Source organism: Rhinolophus ferrumequinum, chromosome 12 (genome assembly GCF_004115265.2).
Source record: "Rhinolophus ferrumequinum isolate MPI-CBG mRhiFer1 chromosome 12, mRhiFer1_v1.p, whole genome shotgun sequence".
In the NCBI taxonomy this organism is placed as follows: domain Eukaryota; kingdom Metazoa; phylum Chordata; class Mammalia; order Chiroptera; family Rhinolophidae; genus Rhinolophus; species Rhinolophus ferrumequinum.
Genome location: NC_046295.1, coordinates 63,130,028 through 63,152,011, shown reverse-complemented (window position 1 = coordinate 63,152,011; position 21,984 = coordinate 63,130,028). Strand labels below are relative to the sequence as shown.

Sequence of the window (21,984 nt, the reverse complement as noted above, 5' to 3'; positions counted from 1 at the left end):
TTATAACATTTATGCTACAAGTGGAAATTTGAACACTAACTAGATATTTTATTAATATCTGGGAATCGTTACTTTAAGGTATGATATTGTTGTAGTTATAATTTGTAAGAGCCCTATCTTTCAGAGATGCATACTGAAGTAATTACTTTTTTGGATTTTTTAAAAATTTAATTATATATATATATATATTAGTTACAGGAACAAGCAAACAAAACAAAAATAGACTCGATGCAGAGAAAAAACTGAAGTAATTTTACTACATATTCAATGTTCTTGAAATAAAAATGACTGCAGGCAACTGAGGAATTAAAATAAAGAACTCAATAATGGGATAATCATGTTAAAAATTGCTACTAGTGAGCAATATAGTGGTTACTATGATTCTAAAACCTAACTATTTAACATAATTGTTGATCAAGCAGATACATTAGGTCAAAAATAATAACAATGCTAATCTAGATCTAAAGCTTCAGGTTAATTCATCAAAAACAAGATATGTAAAGGGACACAGAGAGAGAAAGGAAGACAGAAAAGCATGATAAAATTTTCACCTTACTGAGGAGGGAGCCAACAGATGGTGTTTGATTCTTTTTACATCAATAGTTACAAAAAATACATTTATTTGAGTTTTAATTGGAATAAAAACATAACCAAAACGGAATATTATTCAAATCATTAGAGGAAAGAGAACAAGGAAAAATTAATACTGGGAAAAATACTAAACTATTAATTAAAATTAACTACTTTGAGTGTAGTCCACTCTGGAAGAACCCAGACAGTTGGGGAGCTGACTTTTATGGCTTGCTGTATACTTTCTCAAAATTAATTTTTTAAAAAATTCACAAGCTAGTATATTTTTCTGTGCATACATAAGTATATAAGCATACAAAAAGTATCACAAATATTAATAGTATGTATCTCTGGGTGAAGAATTCTGGAAAACTTTCTATTTTTCTTTTATAATTTCCAATCTTTCTATAATGAACACATTGGTTTTTCAATAAGAATAAAATAATGAGTACATATTTTTAAGAAACATTTAATTTTATAGAATGAATTATTTTCTAGGAAAGTCAGGACAGTATCCTTCTACCAAAGTCAATGGAATTTTTATAGGTAAAGATTTATCAGCAATTAATCTGAAAGCTCAAAGAAAATACCTTTGAATAGAAGAATAAGGGTGAAAGTCATCAGTCAATTCAGATAAAAACCAAAGTACAGGCAATAGTTTCTTTTCAGACATCTTGCTAGTTTAGGACACAATTTCAAGACAATGAGATATACAAAGGGCTCTGAATAATGAAAAAACATGACAAAATCCATATGCTGAAGTTCATATATTTGACTTAGAGTCAAGCCCCTAGAACCCAATCTGTTTTTAACACGTAATGTTACAAAATTTTATTTATCTTGTTTATTATTCCATAGCTTAAGAATTTAAAGTATGGAGAAGGGTTATGATTAGGAACAGTGATGATAACCATAAAAGAAGAATAAGAAAGAAGGAAGAAGCAAAACTCATCAAAATTGTATCTAGACATCAAAGAACAGTGATCTTAACCTGTGTAAAAGCCTGTAATAGCTATAGGGGCAAACAGTCTGTATATCACCCAAGAGTAATGGAATATTAAAAAATAACACAAAAAGTATATTCAGTATAATAATTATAAATAAATTTTTAAGTAAATTATATTCATTTTACTCTATTTCAGAAGGCAGGAAAGTAAATTTTAGAAAGATTTTACTCAAAATATTTTAAATGCTTGGGTCCTTAATGGGGTAAGTTTATCTTTAATGGAGAAATTACAATTGTTGAAAACTTCAGTCCTCATACCAATAAGGTATCTTGCCATGTTTCATGTTCAAGGGAGTAAAAAACAAAAATAATTTCATTCTTTGCTGTACCTCTAAGTATTGAAAAATACATTCAACTCAAAATAATTTTAAAATATACTAAGCAAATATAGCTCTTTGACATTTCAAACATATTCTACAGTTTACTATGGTTATAGCTAGCTGTCATTTAAATACAAAGTGAAACAAAATTTGCCCTTAATTACACTAGTCAGCTACAGTGTGCATTTTGAAGTAATTTGATGAAAACATTTTTGAAAGTTTAAATCTATCCCTTCAACTATATTTACTTAATGAATTTATTTAGCATTCCAATGCCACGAGATTCAAGTTCGCAGCTAAGGTTAGTCTGCGTTCCCTTAATAGCTTTTCATAGAGTTACAATCTTGTCTGTGACCTTTTCTCATTCATCCACAGGGGAACAGGGAACGCTTCTGTCAGGAGAACAGACAGTGGAGTGGAGGGATGGCAACGTGCAAAAGTAAGTCAAATGGCCCTTAGCAGACCCAAGAAATGGTACTGAGGACACAGAACAACAGTGTGGCTAGGTTGTCTTTAGAAATCAGCTTTGTAATTAAAAAAAAAAAAAAAAAAACTGACTCCACAGACTATATGAGAGCATTTAATGGGTTTTTGCTCAAGGACACCAAACTAATAAAAGGGTCAAAGACTGGAGTTGAGATTAATGATTAAATTGGAATAGAGCACAAGATGACTGACTGACTGGAATGGCAAGCATTGTGTTTAGAAACTAGTTAATGATTAAGTTTATTCACATTTAGGGTTCCCCACCCCCTTACCCCCGCAAATAATTAGACATTAGAAGGCTTAGAGCTGTTGCTTTTTGGTGACAGGACTGGCCAATGCTGACATCTTCTTAAAGTGATGTTGGCACATATGTCAAGTAAGTGAATATTCACGTTTGTCATGGAATTTTACATTAACTCCTTCTCTGGGAAGAGCCAAGTATGTTTAACAAGATGCGGGTTAATTCACATGACTGTATTCCAATATATAGCCCATATGATTCTTCTGCCAAAAGACAGTGTATTTAGATACAATAGTTACAAATCAAGGAAGAAAGCTTTAAAATTTTTTTTTTCTTAATACTGGGGGAGTCATCAAATTTTCAAACTGGAAGGGGCCTCTTAGATAATCTCATCTAAGCAACTTTTCAGACAATGTACCTGGACTAGATTGGACTAAATCAAGATAAGCCAGATGTATTTACCTTGCTAAATGAGTAAATAGGGCTAGAAGTAAAGTGACCTGCCCAATACCAGAAATTATTGTGGTGGCATAGCTTGCCCTGGAACTCCAGGCACTTGAATCTTTGTTCCCTGTTGCTTCAACCATATTTTCTGGGGTAGATTAATGAGTGGATTTTATGTACACAGTAATCTTAAGTCTTTTAAAAAACATTACATGGTTGAAACTCAATAGAGGGTATATGACTGTTTTTAGTTCTCAAAAACGTCTATAAATATTATATTGAAGAATACTTTTTATAAACACTGAGTAACATCTCAAGTCACAGAAATGTATCATTGGGCATTCCTGATAATAGTATCTTTTATCTCAATTGTTCATGATCAAAAGTGTGTGTGTGAACATATGTTCAGGGGAGGGAAGTGAGGAATGAAAAAAGATGTGTATCTGCGTAGGAAACGTGAAGGGATTGTTTCAGTTTGCAGCAGGTTTTTTCAAAAAACCTTTTGAAAAATGGTTAGTATAGTTTCCATCTCTGAAATGCAAGACAGTAATAAAAATCTATTTGAATCCTATTATTTTATTTCCTTTCTTTTTCTAATGATTAATAAATAGTGATACAAGTTCTTTGCAAAAAAATTAGAAAGCACAAATAAGCAAAAAGAAAATAATAGTTTTAATTCCACCACTCAGGGATAAATACTACTGATAGCTTATATATTTTATTGTGCACTTTTTTCCTAGGCATATGAAAAATAGAGCTATTTCAGGAGGTGGAGGGGGAAGTGTTCATACTGAGCAAGCTGATTTGAAAGATCCTTATATAATATTTACTAAATTATTAAATATTAATATATTGGTATATCTGTATCCATCAGATTTCAGGGAAGCCTGTTCAAGTCAGTAGGATTCCCTAGGCCAGTGCTTCTCAAAGTGTGGCCCACAGACCAGCAGCAGTCAACAGTACCTGGGATCTTGATAGAAATGCGGAATTTCAGGCCATACCCCAATCCTACTGAATCAAAATTGGTATTTTAACAAGATCCTTGGATGATTCCTATGCACATTACAATTTGAGAAGCACTGCCTTGGACCGATAGTTTTTAGCCTTCCACACATTGGACTATCTTGGGGAGCTTTGGAAAATTCCTTGTCCAATCTGCACCCTATGTCAGTTAAGTCAGACGCTGTGACCCTGCATCAACAAACACATTTTTAAAGCTTCCAGGTGATTCCAAGGTACTGCCAAAGTTACCATGTTTCCCCGAAAATAAGACCTAGCCAGACCCTCAGCTAATGCGTCTTTTGGAGCAAAAATTAGTATGAGACCTGGCTTTATATTATATTATGTTAGATAAGACCCGGTCTTATATTATAGTAAAATAAGACCAGGTCTTATATTAATTTTTGCTCCAAAAGACGCATTAGAGTTGATGGGCCGGCTAGGTCTTATTTTCAGGGAAACAGAGGAGGATCCGTGGTCCCAGCACTCACTGGGCTGAAAGAAGTCAGTTAGCATCTAGTAGAATGGCTTTCAATTCTGAGTGAGCATTAGAATCATTTGGGGAGCTTTTAAGACAATACCAGAAGCTAGGTATTTCTGGTCCATTTAGTCTGAGACGGGACTTAGAGCTTCTCAGGGACTCTAATGTACAGCCAAAGCTGAGAATCACTGGTCTACACCACATCCTCCACCTTCACCAAGATCATAAAATTAAGACTCAAACCTACTTTTTAAGATTCTAGAAAGAATGACTCTGCTTTCCCACTAGCATGTTCCTGTTAATAACATTTCTACAAGTGCAAAACAATTCTTTATAGGTATACTAAAACTACCCATCAGTTTATGGAGTCTGTATATCCATAGAAGCCACATAAAACGTCCTGTATCCTAATTTTCCCCAAGCTCATGGTTCCCTGTTCTTTATACTTCCCTATTTTAACTTCCAATGATTTTATCTTTTATCTCCCCCTACAAGCAATATGACCTTGATCAAATTATTTAACCTCTCTATGTCTCACTTTTCTTCACCTATGAAGTGAGATCGTCTCAGTGTTGTCATGAATAAGATTGCTAGTTTCACAGAGAAAAAAAACAGCCATTTAAATTTACATTTCAGATTAAAAATAGTTTTTAACATAAATGTATCCCATGCAGTATTTGGGGCATACTTATTCTAAAATGTAATTGTAGTTCATCTGATACTCACATTTAACTGGCTGGTCTGTATTTTATCGGGTCAACTCCAGTTGTAAGAAATAAATATGATAATGTCTGGGAAGTTCTTGGCCATGATAGACGCTTCACAAAGGAGAATTCCTTTGTTTTATCCAACTGTTCAGCCATACCCCCAGCATGATTAACAACAAAAGGCAGCAGTATACATAAAGACAGCTGGAGTCAATTGGGCAAAATAGCAATCTTTAATTGCCTGTGTGTGTTAATCCAAAACTTATGTATGCTGGGATTTTTTCCTCCTTCAATGCCTACCATTGTGCCTCACACATGATTAGGCTATAACATTGTATAAGGTGCATTGAGTACCTTCAGCAGTCATAGCAGAAGAAGGCAAGAGGATTGGGAGAAGCATCTAATATGAGGCTTTTCTTTTTCTTTTTAGAGACCAGGTGTGAAGCTCCACTTGGGTTTCTGAACGGGAAAGCGGAAGTTGAAAACACGACTGCTGGACCCAGCGTGGTGTATTCCTGCAACAGAGGCTACAGTCTTGAAGGGACACCTGGGGCATTCTGCACTGAAAATGAAACGTGGAGCCACCCAGTGCCTCTCTGCAAACGTGTGTGTTGACTTTAGGAGAGGTTTTAATTAGATTCCGTTTTATGATTAGTTCCCCTAGAAGAAACTCCACTGATAAGTGCGATTGATCCAGAGAAAGCAATCTGTGCATATCCGAATCAAATACTATGTGGTATTTTAACAATCTACTTGTGTTTTCTAAAATATCCTGTCTGAGAATCAACTCTTATCAGATTCCTTGGCTGATTACAAGTTTAAGGCACTAGGAGAAAAATGCAACTTAATGAAAAAGTTTTGACATAAATGTATGTATGACTGAGGTCAGACAATTAAGTTCGCGAACTCATCCTAGACAATGTGCCACATACCTCATTGCTGAATATCACTATGGTCACTTTCGAAGTACTTCCCTTGGGAAGCTATGCACCAACACCAGCTCCTAGCCCACCTTTCAAAGCAATTTTGGGACTCTTTTTCTGGAATGGCCATCAGAGCTGTGGTCGTATTACCCTTGATGTCCTGAATGTAGTCAAAATGTATGCCTTCCAATATTTCCTTGATCTTTGGGTAAAGAAAGAAGCCCTTGGGGGCCAGATCAGGTGAGTAGGGAGGGTGTTCCAATACAGTTATTTGTTTACTGGCTAAAAACTCCCTCACAGACTGTGCTGTGTGAGCTGGTGCATTGTCGTGATGCCAGAGCCATGAATTGTTGGTGAAAAGTTCAGGTCATCTAACTTTTTCACGCAGCCTTTTCAGCACTTCCAAATAGTAAACTTGGTTAATTGTTTGTCCAGTTGGTACAAATTCATAATGAATCATCCCTCTGATATCAAAAAAAAGGTTAACAACATTGTTACAACAAGTTCGCAAACTTAATTGTCAGACCTCATATAATGAATTTGGGGATGTAAAAGGGGTGAAGAAAAAAATATGTTTAATGTGCAATATTAATAAAGTATATATAAATATAGTAAGTAAAGATCATTAGAACCACTGGAATGAAAAAATTTGCAAGGTATAAGTTGAGAGAGCGCTGGTTACCGTTTAAAGTATTGAAACGCAGTAACTCAGCCTCTAGGGCTCCACTGACGCCTACCTCTCTCACAAAGACTTCCTTTGTGCCCATTGAAAATCAAAAACAAAAAGACCGAAATTACCTAAAATATGTGTTGACATGTGTTCCACACATTTGCACTAAGAAATCCTTGTGCTATCATCATTTCCCATTTTTCCTGCAGACCTATAAAAATGAATCCATTTTTGTCAATAAGCCTTGCTAACTCTATAATGTAAGTTCTCATGCCCTGCTTAAAATAGTGTGGGTCTGAAGTCATATTCATGTCACTTAGATGTGTCTGATGATTCTCTGGTTCATCCTTCTGAAGGATGTTCAGTAAAAGAAAGTAGAGTGACAGTGAGAAGCCCTTACTCTGTTCTTAATATTCTTCAGCTACTAAGGGAATGTTTGATACACTCCTCATTTCCAGTATGCCTTTGGTTTCCCCAGTGCTGATCGGAGAACAATCTAAAAAATATTGTGACAATCTAAAAAATACAACTTCAGACAACTATTTAATTTGCTATCTTAGAGGCATAGAACCATGCGTTTGTGGTTGAACAACTTAGTGTTTTGAGATCTTATCTGATTTTCATCCTTACAAATAATTTCACGGGAATGTAAAACAAGTCTGTGTTTAACGTTTGAAGTTCTATACTTTTAAGCCTCACATTATCACCACTGAGAATTCAACTCCTTCAGGGCTCATCCTCTGCCTTCAAAGAAATCAAGTAAGAAAAGAGGGAAAATATCAGTAAGCCTTTTCTTTCCTTTTTAACAGCAAATCCATGCCCTGTCCCTTTTGTCATCCCTGAGAATGCCCTGCTCTCTGAAAAGGAGTTTTTTGTCGATCAGAATGTGTCTATCAAGTGCAGAGAAGGCTTCCTGCTCCAGGGACAAGGCGTCATTACCTGCAACCCCGACGAGACGTGGACACAGACAAGTGCCAGATGTGAAAGTAAGTCGACAGGTGGAATCTAGTTCACTGCATTTGTGCAGAATGTTTTCTCATCTTTGTGAGATTATTTTCAATCAAGTAATTTAATTGTAGATACTGAGATCTCTGCCTTATCATGCTTATCAGCTCCTAGGTTGACAATTTTAAAAATTCAGAAAAAGATTTTTAAATTCCAAACGTCAAAAGAAAAAAACTTTCCAGAGGTACGCTAAAACCAACCTTTCCAGGATTCACTGAACAGATTTTCCAATGTGCTGTTCTAAGAACAAGCAAGATATTAAATCTAAAATACATACTTTTCTCTACATTGTCAGAGCCCCCAAACTATCCTTTAATTAGCTATGAATACTTTGCAAGACAAAAATTATTCCGCAGTAGTTCTCAACCTGCGTCAGAACCACCTAGAGGACTTGTGAAAAACGGATTGCTGTCCCCCTCCCCCAGAGGCCTAGAGTTTCTGATCCAGTAGATGAGGCCTGAAAATTTGCATTTTTAACAAGTTCCCAGGTGGTGCTGATGGCGATACTGCTGATGCTAGGACCACAATTTGGGAAATTCTGGGCTAGCACCATGTTGATCTAGACCATGTAATCTGGCGGCATGTCTTTCTGCCTTATGGTAACTCTTGACACTTCCTGTGCTTAAAACATCTCCCTGCCCAACATCCTGCCCTCCAGACTTCCTTGTAGTTCAAGGTACTCCCTCTACAGCAATCGGTTAACAAATATTCATTGAGACTAACCAGATGCAAGGCACTGGGCTACATAGTATAAGAATCTATTATGTCCACAATGACCTGCGTCTTCAGAACACTTGCACTCCAACTAATGAGATAAGAAATGTGCATACTGAAGGCCATAGGGATTCTGGAATCAGAGAAGACCTGGGTTCGAATTCTAGCCTCAGAATTTTCTAACTCTAAACTTATGCTAGTACCCTAACTTCTCTGAGACTTAGGGCTCTCGTGTTAAGTTAATAGCATCAATAACACCTATCTGATCGGTTTGTTTTAAAGAATAAGTGAATTGGTATCTATTAGTAATATCTCCTTAGAGTAAGAGATACACCAATAACCCAAGTCCCTGAATTTTCAACTGGCAGCCTCCTATAGCATTAGAATTTTTATTTTACTCCAGGCAAGTGTGTATTATACTTTTAGCTGGGATTTGGGTCCTCGATCCTTACGAGATCTACTCCTAGGAAAATGGAAAGAACTAACCAGGTATAGGTCTCGACCCTCTAGTCTAAAGCCACCAGCCTGAACTAAAACAGGCTGAGTGGCCTTATTCTGCTTACATATCCTCATATTGGTCTTGGCTCCTTGAGACTTACTAGAGGAAAGAGCAGGACAGACATGCACTCATTACAAATGTTGCTTTATTTGGTGCATGCTTAATTATTCCTCAATATTCTTGAGAGGATCACGGTTGCCTTGGAGAGAAGGAGACTGTTTCCATGATTGTTTGCTATCCTCAATCCCTCTTTGGTGTTTTCTATTAGGCAGGAAGTCTTTGGCTTAGCAGAAAATATCTTGCCTAAAACACCTGAGCAGCCACTTTTCTCATTCCTTTTGCCTCCTCCTATTATGTATTCCTACAAATCAGTGATTAAAATTTAGTGTGCAAGAGAATTGCCCAGAGAAAGTATGTAAGATGCAATCATAAGCTAGAGACCCCAGAAATTGGCATTTTTAAATAAGAACCCAAGGCTAAATCCCATACAAGTGGCCCGAAATCCGTGCTTTGACAACCACTTGTATAAACCTACCGTCAGCTCCCCATGGACTTTCTGCAGGCCCCTGCCCCAACCTGGGAGCTCCTTTTCTCTGATCCACTCAAGCTTTGTAACATATTCCAAGTGCCACTTTTACTGCGATTCATACCCTGACAATCCGAAGCATAATCAGTTACACTCAACTTAGTCATTTATAGTTTATTGCTGGTTTGCATTCAGTTTAACTAATTCAAATAGTTGCTCCGTTTTCCTGCAGTACAGTGTGCAGAGCTCTACTGTAGCTTTTTCAGTTGTATTGCAATGTTCTTTATCTTTCCCCTCTTGTCTGAGCAAAAGGACAGCAATTTAATCATTTATTTCTTTCCAGTTTCTGATACACAGTGGGCATTAACACATATTTGATATCCCAGTGATTGAATGAATATTTTCATCCGCCTTAGAAGGAAAAGAAAATTTTAAAAGATGGTACAAATTCGTCATCCCCTCTGACAAGTTTTGAGTAGTATTATATCCACTAAGTGACCTTTTAAAAGCCAGTTCATGAAGATTCATCTAAGAGTTAGACTTATGCAAACTGGACACTGATGAGAGTCCTGTTCTCCAATGCATTCCTTTTCTCGTCAGCCACCACTGAATAACTAGTTATCTCAAGGCTTCTCGTGAAATTCTCAAAGAAAAATTAGTTATAAAAATTTTCATTTAAATATACAATATATAATTTTCAAAGAGAGGATTGTCATTTGATCTAACACATTCCAAAAGTAGAGAGTCACTGCTTTAGAGTCTCAAAAAAAGGGAAACTAATGAGAAATCTTGAATGTCATAAACCCCATCAAGATGTGTAAATTGAGAGTATCTATAACCTAGAGACAATACTCCTTCCTTTGCTCATTTTTCAAATATGTATCAAGGCCCATTGCATGCCTGGCACTGTTCTAGTCACTCCTAAAACAGGCTTGATGGGATATACAGTACTGCAATGAATGATTTTTATTCTAAAATAATGGCCTACAAGTAATCCCCATGCTTCTACCCTTTCAATTTGCTAAGCATTTAAGTTCTCTTGCAGCCACATCTCTGGCAAGGTGCAAGAGCTCATTCTTGATCTCCTACAAACTTCTTGCAAACCAGCTCAGCTTCAATACTGGAATGAGAAGAGAAAACCTTTGATCTTGCACACCTGATTTTTGATATGCTTAGGTGAAAAGGTTACCTTTATGTGTTTTATCTTTGCTCTTAAAATTAATTCAGTCTTAGGGATGAGACTGCGTTCTTTCCCGTCCACTGCTGGGTGAGTAGCACAGGCTTGATTGTTTTATTTTCCTACAGAAATCTCATGTGGTCCACCAGCTCATGTAGAAAATGCAATTGCTCGAGGCGTTCATTATCAGTATGGGGACATGATCACCTATTCGTGTTACAGTGGATACATGTTGGAGGGTCCCCTAAGGAGCGTTTGCCTAGAGAGTGGAAACTGGACATCACCTCCTATTTGCAGAGGTAAGACAACATTTGAATGGTTATTTCTTAGTGAAGCTGTAGGGAAATGTATATGGAAGTCTGATATGGCCAACAACCAGTATGCATGCTATTTTACTTTTTCTTGGCTTTAAATTTTCTCTTGACATCTGTGTCATTTTCCTTTACGGGTATGAGTTTTGAAAGCTCGCACACAGAACTCTTAGATTCTAGGCTTGAAATTCTGCAAAACTGAAAGAGGTAGATGGTGAAGCATCCTAGTCTGTCCTTCTAAAATGTATACTTTTCTAATATCATATGATTTTTTTTAAAAAAATCATGATAATAATTCTATTAATTCTACAAATGTTTACTGAAAGTCAGAAACTATACTAGTAGGTAAGACAGACATAACCGAGGAACTGAAAGAATATAACTAAGTTATTGTGTGGGTTGTCCACATGGCCACAAGGACAATGATCAGATTTGGATCTGGGGCAAAAAGACTAAATGACTTATAGGGTCAGGGAGAATTAAGGAAACCAATGAATGAATAGCATGAGCCTCAAAAGTGGTAAGGGTTATTGCAGGAGAAAGGATAGTAATTGTCTGGAAGCAACAATGAAATACGAGGTCACCAACACATGCGATATAAGACAATGTGCAACCTCCTCTTGAGAGGGCTGCTGAGTGGTATCCTCAAGGAATAGACCAGGTTTCACTTAGAGTCAGAAGTCAGTGATGATGGTGTGTGTGTTTGCTTGCTTGTTTGTTTCCCCACTTATTTGTTTTAAGATACTGAGGGACAGTGGCAGCACCAGAGAGCTACTGGCCATCACTGGCCCCTTTCGGAAACACATTTTCAAATCTTCTGGAAGGGGCATTTCCCCTGGTCCAGATCAAAAGAGACTATCCTTTGTATAAACCACCTTGACACCTTGTACCCTGAATCCCCAAATTGCTAAAACCTGGAAAGCCATATTCTCAGAACCACCTATGCTTGTTAGGCCCTCTTGAGCCCCTCACGTTCATCCCCTTTTTGTTTTTCTTCCTTAAAACTTGACTCAAGGATAGACCGTGTTTCCCCCAAAAATAAGACCCAGCCAGACATCAATTCTAATGCGTCTTTTGGAGCAAAAATTAATATAAGGCCCGGTATTATGTTATGTTATGTTATATTATATTATATCATATTATATTGTATCCGGTCTTGTAGTAAAATAAGACCGGGTCTTATATTAATTTTTGCTCCAAAAGACGCATTAGAGCTGATGGTCCAGCTAGGTCTTATTTTCGGGGAAACACGGTCTTATACAATGTAAGCAAGCAATGCCATTTTCTGAAAACTGCCCTTCCGTAGTTCCCTAGATTTATGACCATTCGTCTTCTTTTGTAGCTGTGTGTCGATTCCCATGTCAGAATGGAGGTATCTGCCAACGCCCAAATGCTTGTTCCTGTCCAGACGGCTGGATGGGGCGCCTCTGTGAAGAACGTGAGTCTGTCCTTCAATCTTACTCTGAGTCCTGATCATTTTCATGGAAGCTGCCAATTCAGGGGAGTTACTACGAACTAGCTTTAGTGGTGGCAGGAATTAGCTTGCTTATCCCATAGCAGACCAGACAATGCGGCTAAGGCTGCTCTGAATATGTCAATTAGTAGCAGAAGATCTAGAATATTAGTGACCTTGAAAATGCAGTTATCAAGATCCATCAAAGTTATCCCCACTTTCCTCTTGGCACAAACTTCCACGAATCTTTTTGGGAAGGAGCTTGCAATGGAGGGTTTCCCAGCCTTTGTCTTCCTTCATCTGAAGTCCGTGTATGTACTATGTTATTCATTGCTACCAATTCATGGCATTGCCTAACCTTGTACTTTGCAGATAATATTTGCAGCCCACCATTCACTCTCTTTTATTAAGAGAGAGTGAATGAATTACGGAAAGTTCCCAATTAAGGAAAGAAGGAAAATTGGCACTCCCATGTCTACAAATTGCTTGGTAAATTAATATAGAATTTTGATCCTCATAAAAATAAATTTCAATTTGAACTTCCAGGAGATGTAAGTGGTTTTAAGTGTTGTTTTTTTCATGTCTAAACGACACTTTGTTTTAGTATCTTTAAAAAACTATGTGCGGGTAAAATGATTTCGTGTTTCATCTGGAATGGTGCATGTAAATCACTTTAAGAGTCAGCAGTGTGATGGCCATTGGTCCGTATCAGTTTTTTCTAAGATCAGACATTTTATAAGAGATTCTAAAACTTTTTAAAGTGTAACTATTTCAGCTAATCTAGAAAGGAAAATATAAGATGGAAATAAATTTAAGTCGCTAACAACTCACCAAAGCAAGTATTTTCACCACGATTAAGAAAGAAGAGAAATCGCCTTTTTCCTTCCTCTCCCCATCATTCCTTCCTGCTTAGGGCTTTCACACTTGACCTGCTGTCATGCTAATTGTCCAAAGACTCAGTGAACATTTACTCTGGGTGCCCTAACAACAGGCCACTCAGGTCACTGAGCATGTGTCTGCCCTCCTGGGTTAGACCAGGGCTTCCCGAGCTTTAATGTGCATACAAACCAACTGGGAGATGCTGTTAAATGCAGATTCTGATTCAGTAGATCTAAGTTAGGACCTAAGATTCGGCATAGCTAGCAAAGTCCAAGGTGGCGCCAATGCTTTTGGTTTGAGAACCATGTTTTGAGTAGCAAGCCAATGGATCATCTTACTCCTTTTTAAACAAGACTATGCCTCTTGAAAGAGCTCAGTAATTTCGAGTAGGAGGAATGATTGCCATGGAGGGTGTAGGGAAGGGCTGATTCAGTCAGCGTCAGTCCTCAGGGCCGAGGAAACAAAGGGCGAGTCGTCCCGTCACCACTAATGTGTTGCCAACATCAGCCTACAAGATAGTGGTCTGGCTCCCATTCTCACATTTAATTCACGACAAGAAGAGAGCCTCGAGACAGCCAAACCCTATTAAAGCATTCTATGTCATCTGTAATGGAAATTTGACACTATAATAGATGGAGAACATTCTGCTTATTTTGTGAAGGGAAGGCAAAGCACTTAGCAGATATTGATTACAGTGTGTCCTCACCGAGGAGTGCACTTGGCATTAGCCATTGCTTCAGGTTAAGGGTCCAGACACTTTCCAAACTGTGTTTTCCCAATGATACTTATTAATAAACAAGACAGACATGAAGATCATCTACCGGGTTATCATACAAGGTTTTCGTCCTCCTGAAAAATGTTTTTTTGAACATATCTGAGTGTGTGTATTTTGATCAAATCCTTTTCCATCTCCTTTCCAGCCATATGCATTCTTCCCTGTCTGAATGGTGGTCGCTGTGTGGCCCCTTATCAGTGTGACTGCCCGCCTGGCTGGACTGGGTCCCGCTGCCATATAGGTAAGCCTCCTCTCACAGTCTGTTTTCTTGGCGACTTGGCTCCACGAAGCCCTCGAGGACACTGAGGAGTGGGACTCAGATTCAGAAATAGCACTGGAAAAAAAAGGGTACCTACGTGTCTCAAGAAGGCCTTCGAATGGTCATTTGAATGGTGGTCTCAATGCTCACCTGTATGACTGCCTCAGAGGCACCTTTCGGGCTCACATACCTAAGAAGAGCAGCCAGGTTGACTTAGTTGTCAGCCTGCTGCATGTCATGTGCCCTGTTTTTCAGAATGTAGACACCACATTATGCAGAGGTTCCGAAGAATATTTATAATTAATCTCTATGAAGTTAAATGACAAAATTCATGGTAACTATTTAGAAAGAACAAGCTTCTAAATACATACAATTTAAGTTAAAGTGAAAAAAACTCATCAAAGAGATCATTCCTTATCATGGACAGAAGTAACGAACTGTTGTTGATTGATTGGTGACAAACACGTCCCATTAGCAACCCTTGCCTATTTCAAATATAGCATTTATCCCAATATACTTTGCTATCTGTTTAATTGCTTATCGATCTTCGATTATCGATCTATCCCCACCCCCACTAGATCATATGCCTCTTGAGGCAGGAATGTTTCTTTGTGACCTTTATATCCTCAGTACCTAGCATATACTGCCAGCATATGATAGGTTTTTCAATAAATGTCTAATAAATCAATCAGTTAAAAGGATACATTTTTTACCTTTCTAATCTCCAAGTTTTTAGGCAACTGTTAAAAGAATAGAACTTGCTGTACTTACTTAGTATTAGCTCTAACACTTCATCGTCTCTCTTGTAAACAATATTTATACCACCTTCCCAGTGGGGTAAAATGTAAAATAGAGCAGACCGCTGATACCAGAGCTTGTCATGAGTTCTAAGGCTGGGCGACCATATAATTTAGCTTCCAGCTAGGACATTTTTGAGAGTGACAGGGGCACTATTAAAGTAAACCATGGAAGTGGGAGTGAAAACCATAAGTAAACCATGGAAATGGGAGTGAAAGGTACTGTCACAGGCAAAATCATATGTGCAGTCACACTACCTAAAGCCAAACAGAGCCATCCATTCATGTAGAAAAGGAAAATATACCAGAGGCTGAATTTGTTTCTTAATTTCCTTTTATTGCATTGCAAGTATGTGCATTCTGTTTGCCTACTGTTAGTCTTAACGCTCCCAGAGACTCCCCAAGGCCAAAGACTGCTGTTTTACTTCTTGTCCTCTTTCTTCCCACCCAGTGCTTATTAAGTGCCTGGTACTTGCTGGCTTTTCCCCCATATTTTATGAATGAGTCACTGAAGAAGTGACATTAATTTATATCTCACCAAAGATGAGTTTTTCATCAAGGGAAGCTTACTTTTCCAAGCCCTAATGAGGCTGAAATAATGAGACTGAAATGTTTCTCATTTCCCTCAAGGCATTTTATTTTCTTCCTATAGGGCATTCTCATTTCTCTTTGGTATGTTAAATTGTCTGGTGTTAGTTCTTTATCAGTTTTAGCATCTTTAGGTGGTTTTTTATTGTTTTTGTTTTTGTTTTTAACAAATAGATTCATGCAAATGAAGAGTTTGGTTTTGAGACTGTGGATTTGTGAGAAAGATGTCTATATAGTAAATCGTCAGGTGCTCACTTGGGGTTTCTTCTGTGACTCATTTTTAACTCTACTCCAGGTTCTATAATTCCAATTTAAACTGGCAAAAGTCATGAAATACGTTTCCTGGCAAACAGAAAGGGCTTTTGAATCATCTGTTATTTTAGACAACCTATGTGCCCGATTTACTGTCATAAGAGTTGATGTCTGACTCAATCAATCAGTTCAGTGCTACCTCCCTCAAGAGATTTATAGTCTAATGGAGCATATGAAAATTTTACAGTTCAAAACATGATGTGTCCAATTGGTTGCCTCAATGAAAAGATTAAAGAAAGGAAAAAATAATCCGTGGACTTGAAGTTGTCAGCAAAGATTTCAATTCAGAGGTAGAACTTAACCTGGCTTGGAAGGAAAAATGGGAGGTGGTGCCACATAATGACATGAGGTCAAACCAAGTGGCAGAAATGCTTCATGCCATCAGTCTATGAGGAATGGTGGCTGCTGGAGCAGTAAACAGAGTCAAATCTTATTCTGCATCCTTTCATGGATGTCTTCAGAATGGCTAAGTAGTAATTAACTAAACGCATGATTTTTTTTCACCCCAGCCATTTGCCAGTCTCCCTGCTTAAATGGTGGAAAATGCGTAAGACCAAACCGGTGTCATTGTCTCTCAGCTTGGACGGGATATGACTGTTCCAGGTAAGACAACCAAAAACTAAAGTTCATAACATGACAAGATCAAACTTCAAGTGAAGTTGTCCCAAGAGCCAAAAGGTATCACTAGTGTGAGTGTGAACATTTTGTAGCCAAAAATGTCCAAGTTGAGATACACTCTGTACCTTTGAACTAAAGCCAACACAAAAAAATATTAAGGACTGACAAATAAAGCAATTGATATCTGAAAAGTAAATGATTTTGTGCTCATTTGGGCAGCACATATAGTACAATTGGAATAATACAGAGAAAATTAGCATGACCCCTGCACAAGAATGACACACAAATTTGTGAAGCATTCCATATTTTTCTACAAAAAACAAAAAAATCAAAGGTTAGTTAAACAAATAAATTAACTGCCTTCTCGAACAGAAGATTGTATCCTTCATATGCAAGGATGTAAAATAAATAATAAAAATACATTTAATTGATTTTCATTTGCATTCCTGATTACAATAAATATAGTATTGAAAGCGAGAAGAAATGTTTATATTCAAAGTCAAAAATTTTTTCATATTTTTAGTGTATATATATTTAGTATTTAATGAACTAAAAGAAACTTTATGTAAGTATATGTTCTGTCAATTGGTTTCTAATTTCTAACGAGATAAATACCATGGTTGAGAAAAGATTATCACAAAAAAAAAGTCAAAGGGAAAATGGTTAAAAATAATTAAAAGACTTTTTTAAAATTTTTAATTGACATACATTATATTAGTTTCAGGTGTACAATATGATATTTGATATTTGTATATATATTGTGAATGATCACCACAGTAAGTCTAGTGAACATTCATCGCCATACATAGTTACAAAAATTTTTTCTTGTAATAAAACTTTTAAGATTTAGCAACTTTCAAATGTGCAGTGTATTATTACTAACTATAGTCACCATGCTGTACATTGCATCCCCGTGATTTATTTATTTTACAACAGGAAGTTTGTACCTTTTGACTTCTTTCATCCATTGCACCCAGTCAACCCCCCCCAACCCTAGCCTCTCACAATCACCAATCTATTCTCCGTATCTATGAGTTTGTGGGTTTTTTGTTTTTGTTTTTATAGATTGCACACTTAAGTGAGACCATAAGGTATTTGTCTTTGTGTGACAAATAATATAATACCCTCAAGGTCTATCCAGGTTGTTGCAAATGGCAGTATTTGCTTATTTTTTGTATGGCTGAATAATATTCCATTTTAGGTAGATGATAGATAGATAGATAGATAGATAGATAGATAGATAGATAGATAGATAGATAGATAGATAGAAACATTTTCTTTATCCATTCATTCTATAATATCAATGGATAGTTAAATTGTTTCCATGTCTTGGCTATTGTAAATAATGCTGCAGTGAACATGCGGGTGCATACATCTTTTAAAGTTAATGCTTTTGTTTTCTTTGGATAAATACCCAGAAGTGGAATTGCTGGGTCATATGGTAGTTCTATTTTTATTTTTTTGAGGAACCTCCATACTGTTTTCTATAGTGGCTGCACCAATTTACATTCCCACCAACAATGCACAGGGGTTCTTTTTCCTCCACATCCTCACCACCATTTGTTGTTTCTTGTCTTTTTGATAATAGCCAGTTTAACATGTGTGAAGTGATATCTCACTGTGGTTTTCATTTGCATTTCCCTGATGATTAGTGATGCTGAGCACTTTTCATGTACCTGTTGGCCTCCCACGTATCTTCTTTGGGAAACATGTCTATTTAAATCCTCTGCTCATTTTTTAATCGTTTGTTTGATTTTTGGTTTTGGGTTGTATGAGGTCTTCATATATTTTGGATATTAACTCCTTATCAGATATATGATTTGCAAATATCTTCTCCCATTCAGTAGGTTGCCTTTTCATTTTGTTGATGGTTTCTTTGGCTGTGCAGAAGCTTTTTAATTTGATGTAGTCCCACTTGTTGGTTTTTGCTTATGTTACCTTTGCTTTTGGTGTCAAATCCAAAAAACCATCGCCAAGATCAATGTCAAGGACATTACTGCCTATGTTTTCTTCTAGAAGTTTTATGATTTCAGGTTTTACACTCATTTTAAGTTAATTTTTGTGAAAGATGTAAGATAGTAATCCAGTTTTATTTCTTTGCACGTGGCTATCCAGTTTTCCCAACACCATTTATTGAGGAGACTGTCCTCCATTGTACATGCTTGCATCCTTTGTCATAAATGTGTTGACCATATATGCAAGGATTTATTTCTGGGCTTTCTCCTCCGTTTCACTGATCTATGTGCCTGTTTTTATGATAATATTATACTGTTTCAATTACTGTAGCTTTGTAATATAGTTTGAAATCAGGACACGTGATGTCTTCAGCTTTGTTCTTCTTAAGATTTAAACTTTTTTAAATCTCAGGAAATGTCAAATATATTGCATCATACCATGGATAAAATATTTTCAGTATTAAAATATTGTCCTCATAAATATTGTAATCTTGGAATAATACCAACTTTATTTTAACTTGCAATGTACATCATTGTATTACATCACTTAGATTTATATAGTATACATTTACTTCCATCTTATAGAAATCATTAAAAACAAAAGGATATTTCCATATTCATTTTAAAAAATGGGAAATTCAGTTAACTGAAAACAGCCCTTATTTTTCCATTTCCTTTTATTTCATTTTGATTGGAATGTCAAAGTCAACCTGCAAAGACAAAAATCTACTTAAATACAAACCTAATTAATGAAAAATCTGTCTTGTGCCAGTGAACTTCCTCCTATCACCTCAAGTATATGCCGTCTCTACAGAGAGAAAAACATAAACCGAACTCCAGAGAGCAAACTTGGATTGTACAAGCATATTTAGAAGCTTCCAAGACAAAGGTCATAGTTTTACCTGAAAGTAAAGTTGGAAAAATATAAAAAATGAGAGTCAAACTTAAATGGATATCTGGGGGACATGAGAGAAAATAGAAAAGGGAGAAAGAGAAAAAAGGAAACGATGAAAGGAATAAGAATGACTTCAAAAAGACTTCAAAAAGAACAGGAAATATTTATAATATTCGACTTTATATTTCAACTCCTTCAAACAGATGAGAAAAGGAAACCCAGAGTTTGTGTGGTTCCCTAACTTCAAAATACTCCCAAAGGAGTCCTTCTTGATGAGGGGAAGGGTAGTTATTATAATAGCTTATGCGAAAATACTGTCTAAGAGAACAAAATCTACATTTTTATGTAAAAGTTTGTTAAAGGAATCTAAAAAAATTATGGCAAATGAAGCCAAGAAGTGTATTCCACATTCAAGGAAAGGTCAGCTTCAACCCAGGGGATGGAAATCCGTCCCCTTCTCCGCCTTCTTTATTCTGTGATCCATTTTTCTGAAGACCTATATTAGTTAGGACTCTCTTATTGCAGCTCTAACTAGCTTAAGCAAAGAAAGGAATTTGTTATCACAATAGAGGGATCTTGCATGGAACCCAAATACTTGGGATGGCTGAACATCAGGAGGATCAGACTGAGGACTTGAAAGCAACCTGAAGCCTCTCCATCTCCTGTCTCACCTTCTCTCTCCAGCATCCGCTCCATCTTCTCTGGGTCTTTTTCTGCTGTTCAGTTTACATAGGACAGAATTACTTACAGCTCCCACGTTTTACAAGTCATATTACAATATCCACGGAAATAGTGTGCTGACCCAGTTTAAAAATCCAGGAGAAGAACTGAACTGATTGGTCCAGATGGATTTAAGGGCCCACCATGGATCAGTAAGCTGTGGCTCTAGGTTGGGTTATGTTGTACTAACATGAAGCGTTATTTTCTCAAAACCTTTACCTTACCTTTGGGTAAAGGGGAGGAGAGCCTGTCAATTCCCAGAAAAAAGAAAAGTGGAATATAATTCCCTGATATGGGAGGGGGAAAAAGCTTTTCTGAGAATTCCAAACAATAAATGTTTACAAATAACGTTTTATTTCCTTCTCTCTCATGAGATTAAGTGCCTTCAAGATTACGTCCCTCATACTTAGCACAGGCACAAAAATTGATGCTCAATAAATTCTTGCTGACAAGTGGAGCAATTTCCATGCATCTGTGACAGCTGGTGGACAAATACCCTGTGGCATCCATGAAATCCCTCAATCTGTAACCTTTTCTACTGATGAAGAAGACTGGACTGGTATTGCTCCCAGATAGTTCAACCCCTAAGAAAGAGACTGTGTTTCCTCTAATATCTATGTGCCTCTTCAGAAAGTTGATCCTAAATGAAAACCATAAGTAAAAACCAGAGATTATTAATGTTGTAAGTGATCTTCAGGTTCACGAAGTCCAAATCCCTCATTTTACAGAAGAGAGGATTATCAGATAGGAAACTGGTGACAGAACCAGGATGAAAACTCAGGCCTGCTGATTGTCAGACCTTTTCATAAGTTAGCACCTGTTCTCCATGCCCCTTAGTTCTCTCAAGGAATTCCTCCCATCCGTACAAACAGTGCCTTGGATAATGCCCAGGTATCGGAGCCTTTCAATCCTGTTTTAATCAGCCCCAAAAGGGCTATTACCTCTTCAGTTCAGTCCTTTCTGTTGAATCTCTTTGTTTTTTGTTCCAGGAAAAGGAGGACTGGGTTTTAACCACTGCACAAGCAACCAGCTCTCCTAAAAGCAGGATCATCTCTTCCTGGTAGAGTCCTGGGCATCCTGGAACTTACGCAAAGAAATTCCAACACGGTGCTGGGTCTTGTTTTGTTGAGTAAACTTGTTATTTGGGGTTTACTTTTTAATTTTGTGTTATATTTTGTTATTCCTTGTGACATACTTTCTTACATGTTTCCATTTTTAAATATGCCTGTATTTTCTATATAAAAATATATTAAATAGATGCTGCTCCACTCTCTTGAAATGTACATACTCTGCTGTCTATTGGGAAAGTTCTTGGTACACATTTTTATTCAGTTACTTAAAATGATTTTTCAATTAAAATATATTTTGCTACTAAATAATGTTTTGCTGGATGGTGCCATTTTGTGAAGTGACCATGGAATAATGAAAAGCATTAATGATTTTTCATGTATGCTCCTGGCACAAAACAGGGTCACATGTAGTGTACCAAGAAATTACAATAAAGAAGACCCCTTCATTCTAGTTCCATGTTCTTTACAATGTGTGTAACAATAACTATTGGACCTACTACTCGCCACACAGAATGCTGTCCTGGCACTAACAGCAGCCTGACTGATTTACTTCCCAACTTTTGGAAAGCCATAGGCATCTACTT

General features: G+C 36.9%; 1 protein-coding gene and 1 non-coding gene across 2 annotated transcripts in view; both read left to right on the top strand.

The window, feature by feature from the left end:
• SVEP1 (sushi, von Willebrand factor type A, EGF and pentraxin domain containing 1) overlaps positions 1 to 21,603 on the top strand; it is a 145,795-nt gene extending 124,192 nt beyond the window's left edge. Inside the window, 8 exon segments of the mRNA XM_033123101.1 lie at positions 2,272 to 2,335; positions 5,685 to 5,858; positions 7,657 to 7,833; positions 10,897 to 11,067; positions 12,422 to 12,517; positions 14,332 to 14,427; positions 16,652 to 16,745; positions 21,320 to 21,603. Coding sequence (XP_032978992.1) covers positions 2,272 to 2,335; positions 5,685 to 5,858; positions 7,657 to 7,833; positions 10,897 to 11,067; positions 12,422 to 12,517; positions 14,332 to 14,427; positions 16,652 to 16,745; positions 21,320 to 21,341 — 894 coding nt within the window. The 3' untranslated portion in view covers positions 21,342 to 21,603.
• LOC117032578 (U6 spliceosomal RNA) lies at positions 16,964 to 17,070 on the top strand. Its single transcript, XR_004424762.1, has one exon. It is a non-coding gene; the product is annotated as a U6 spliceosomal RNA (small nuclear RNA).
• Positions 21,604 to 21,984: the final 381 nt, after the last annotated feature.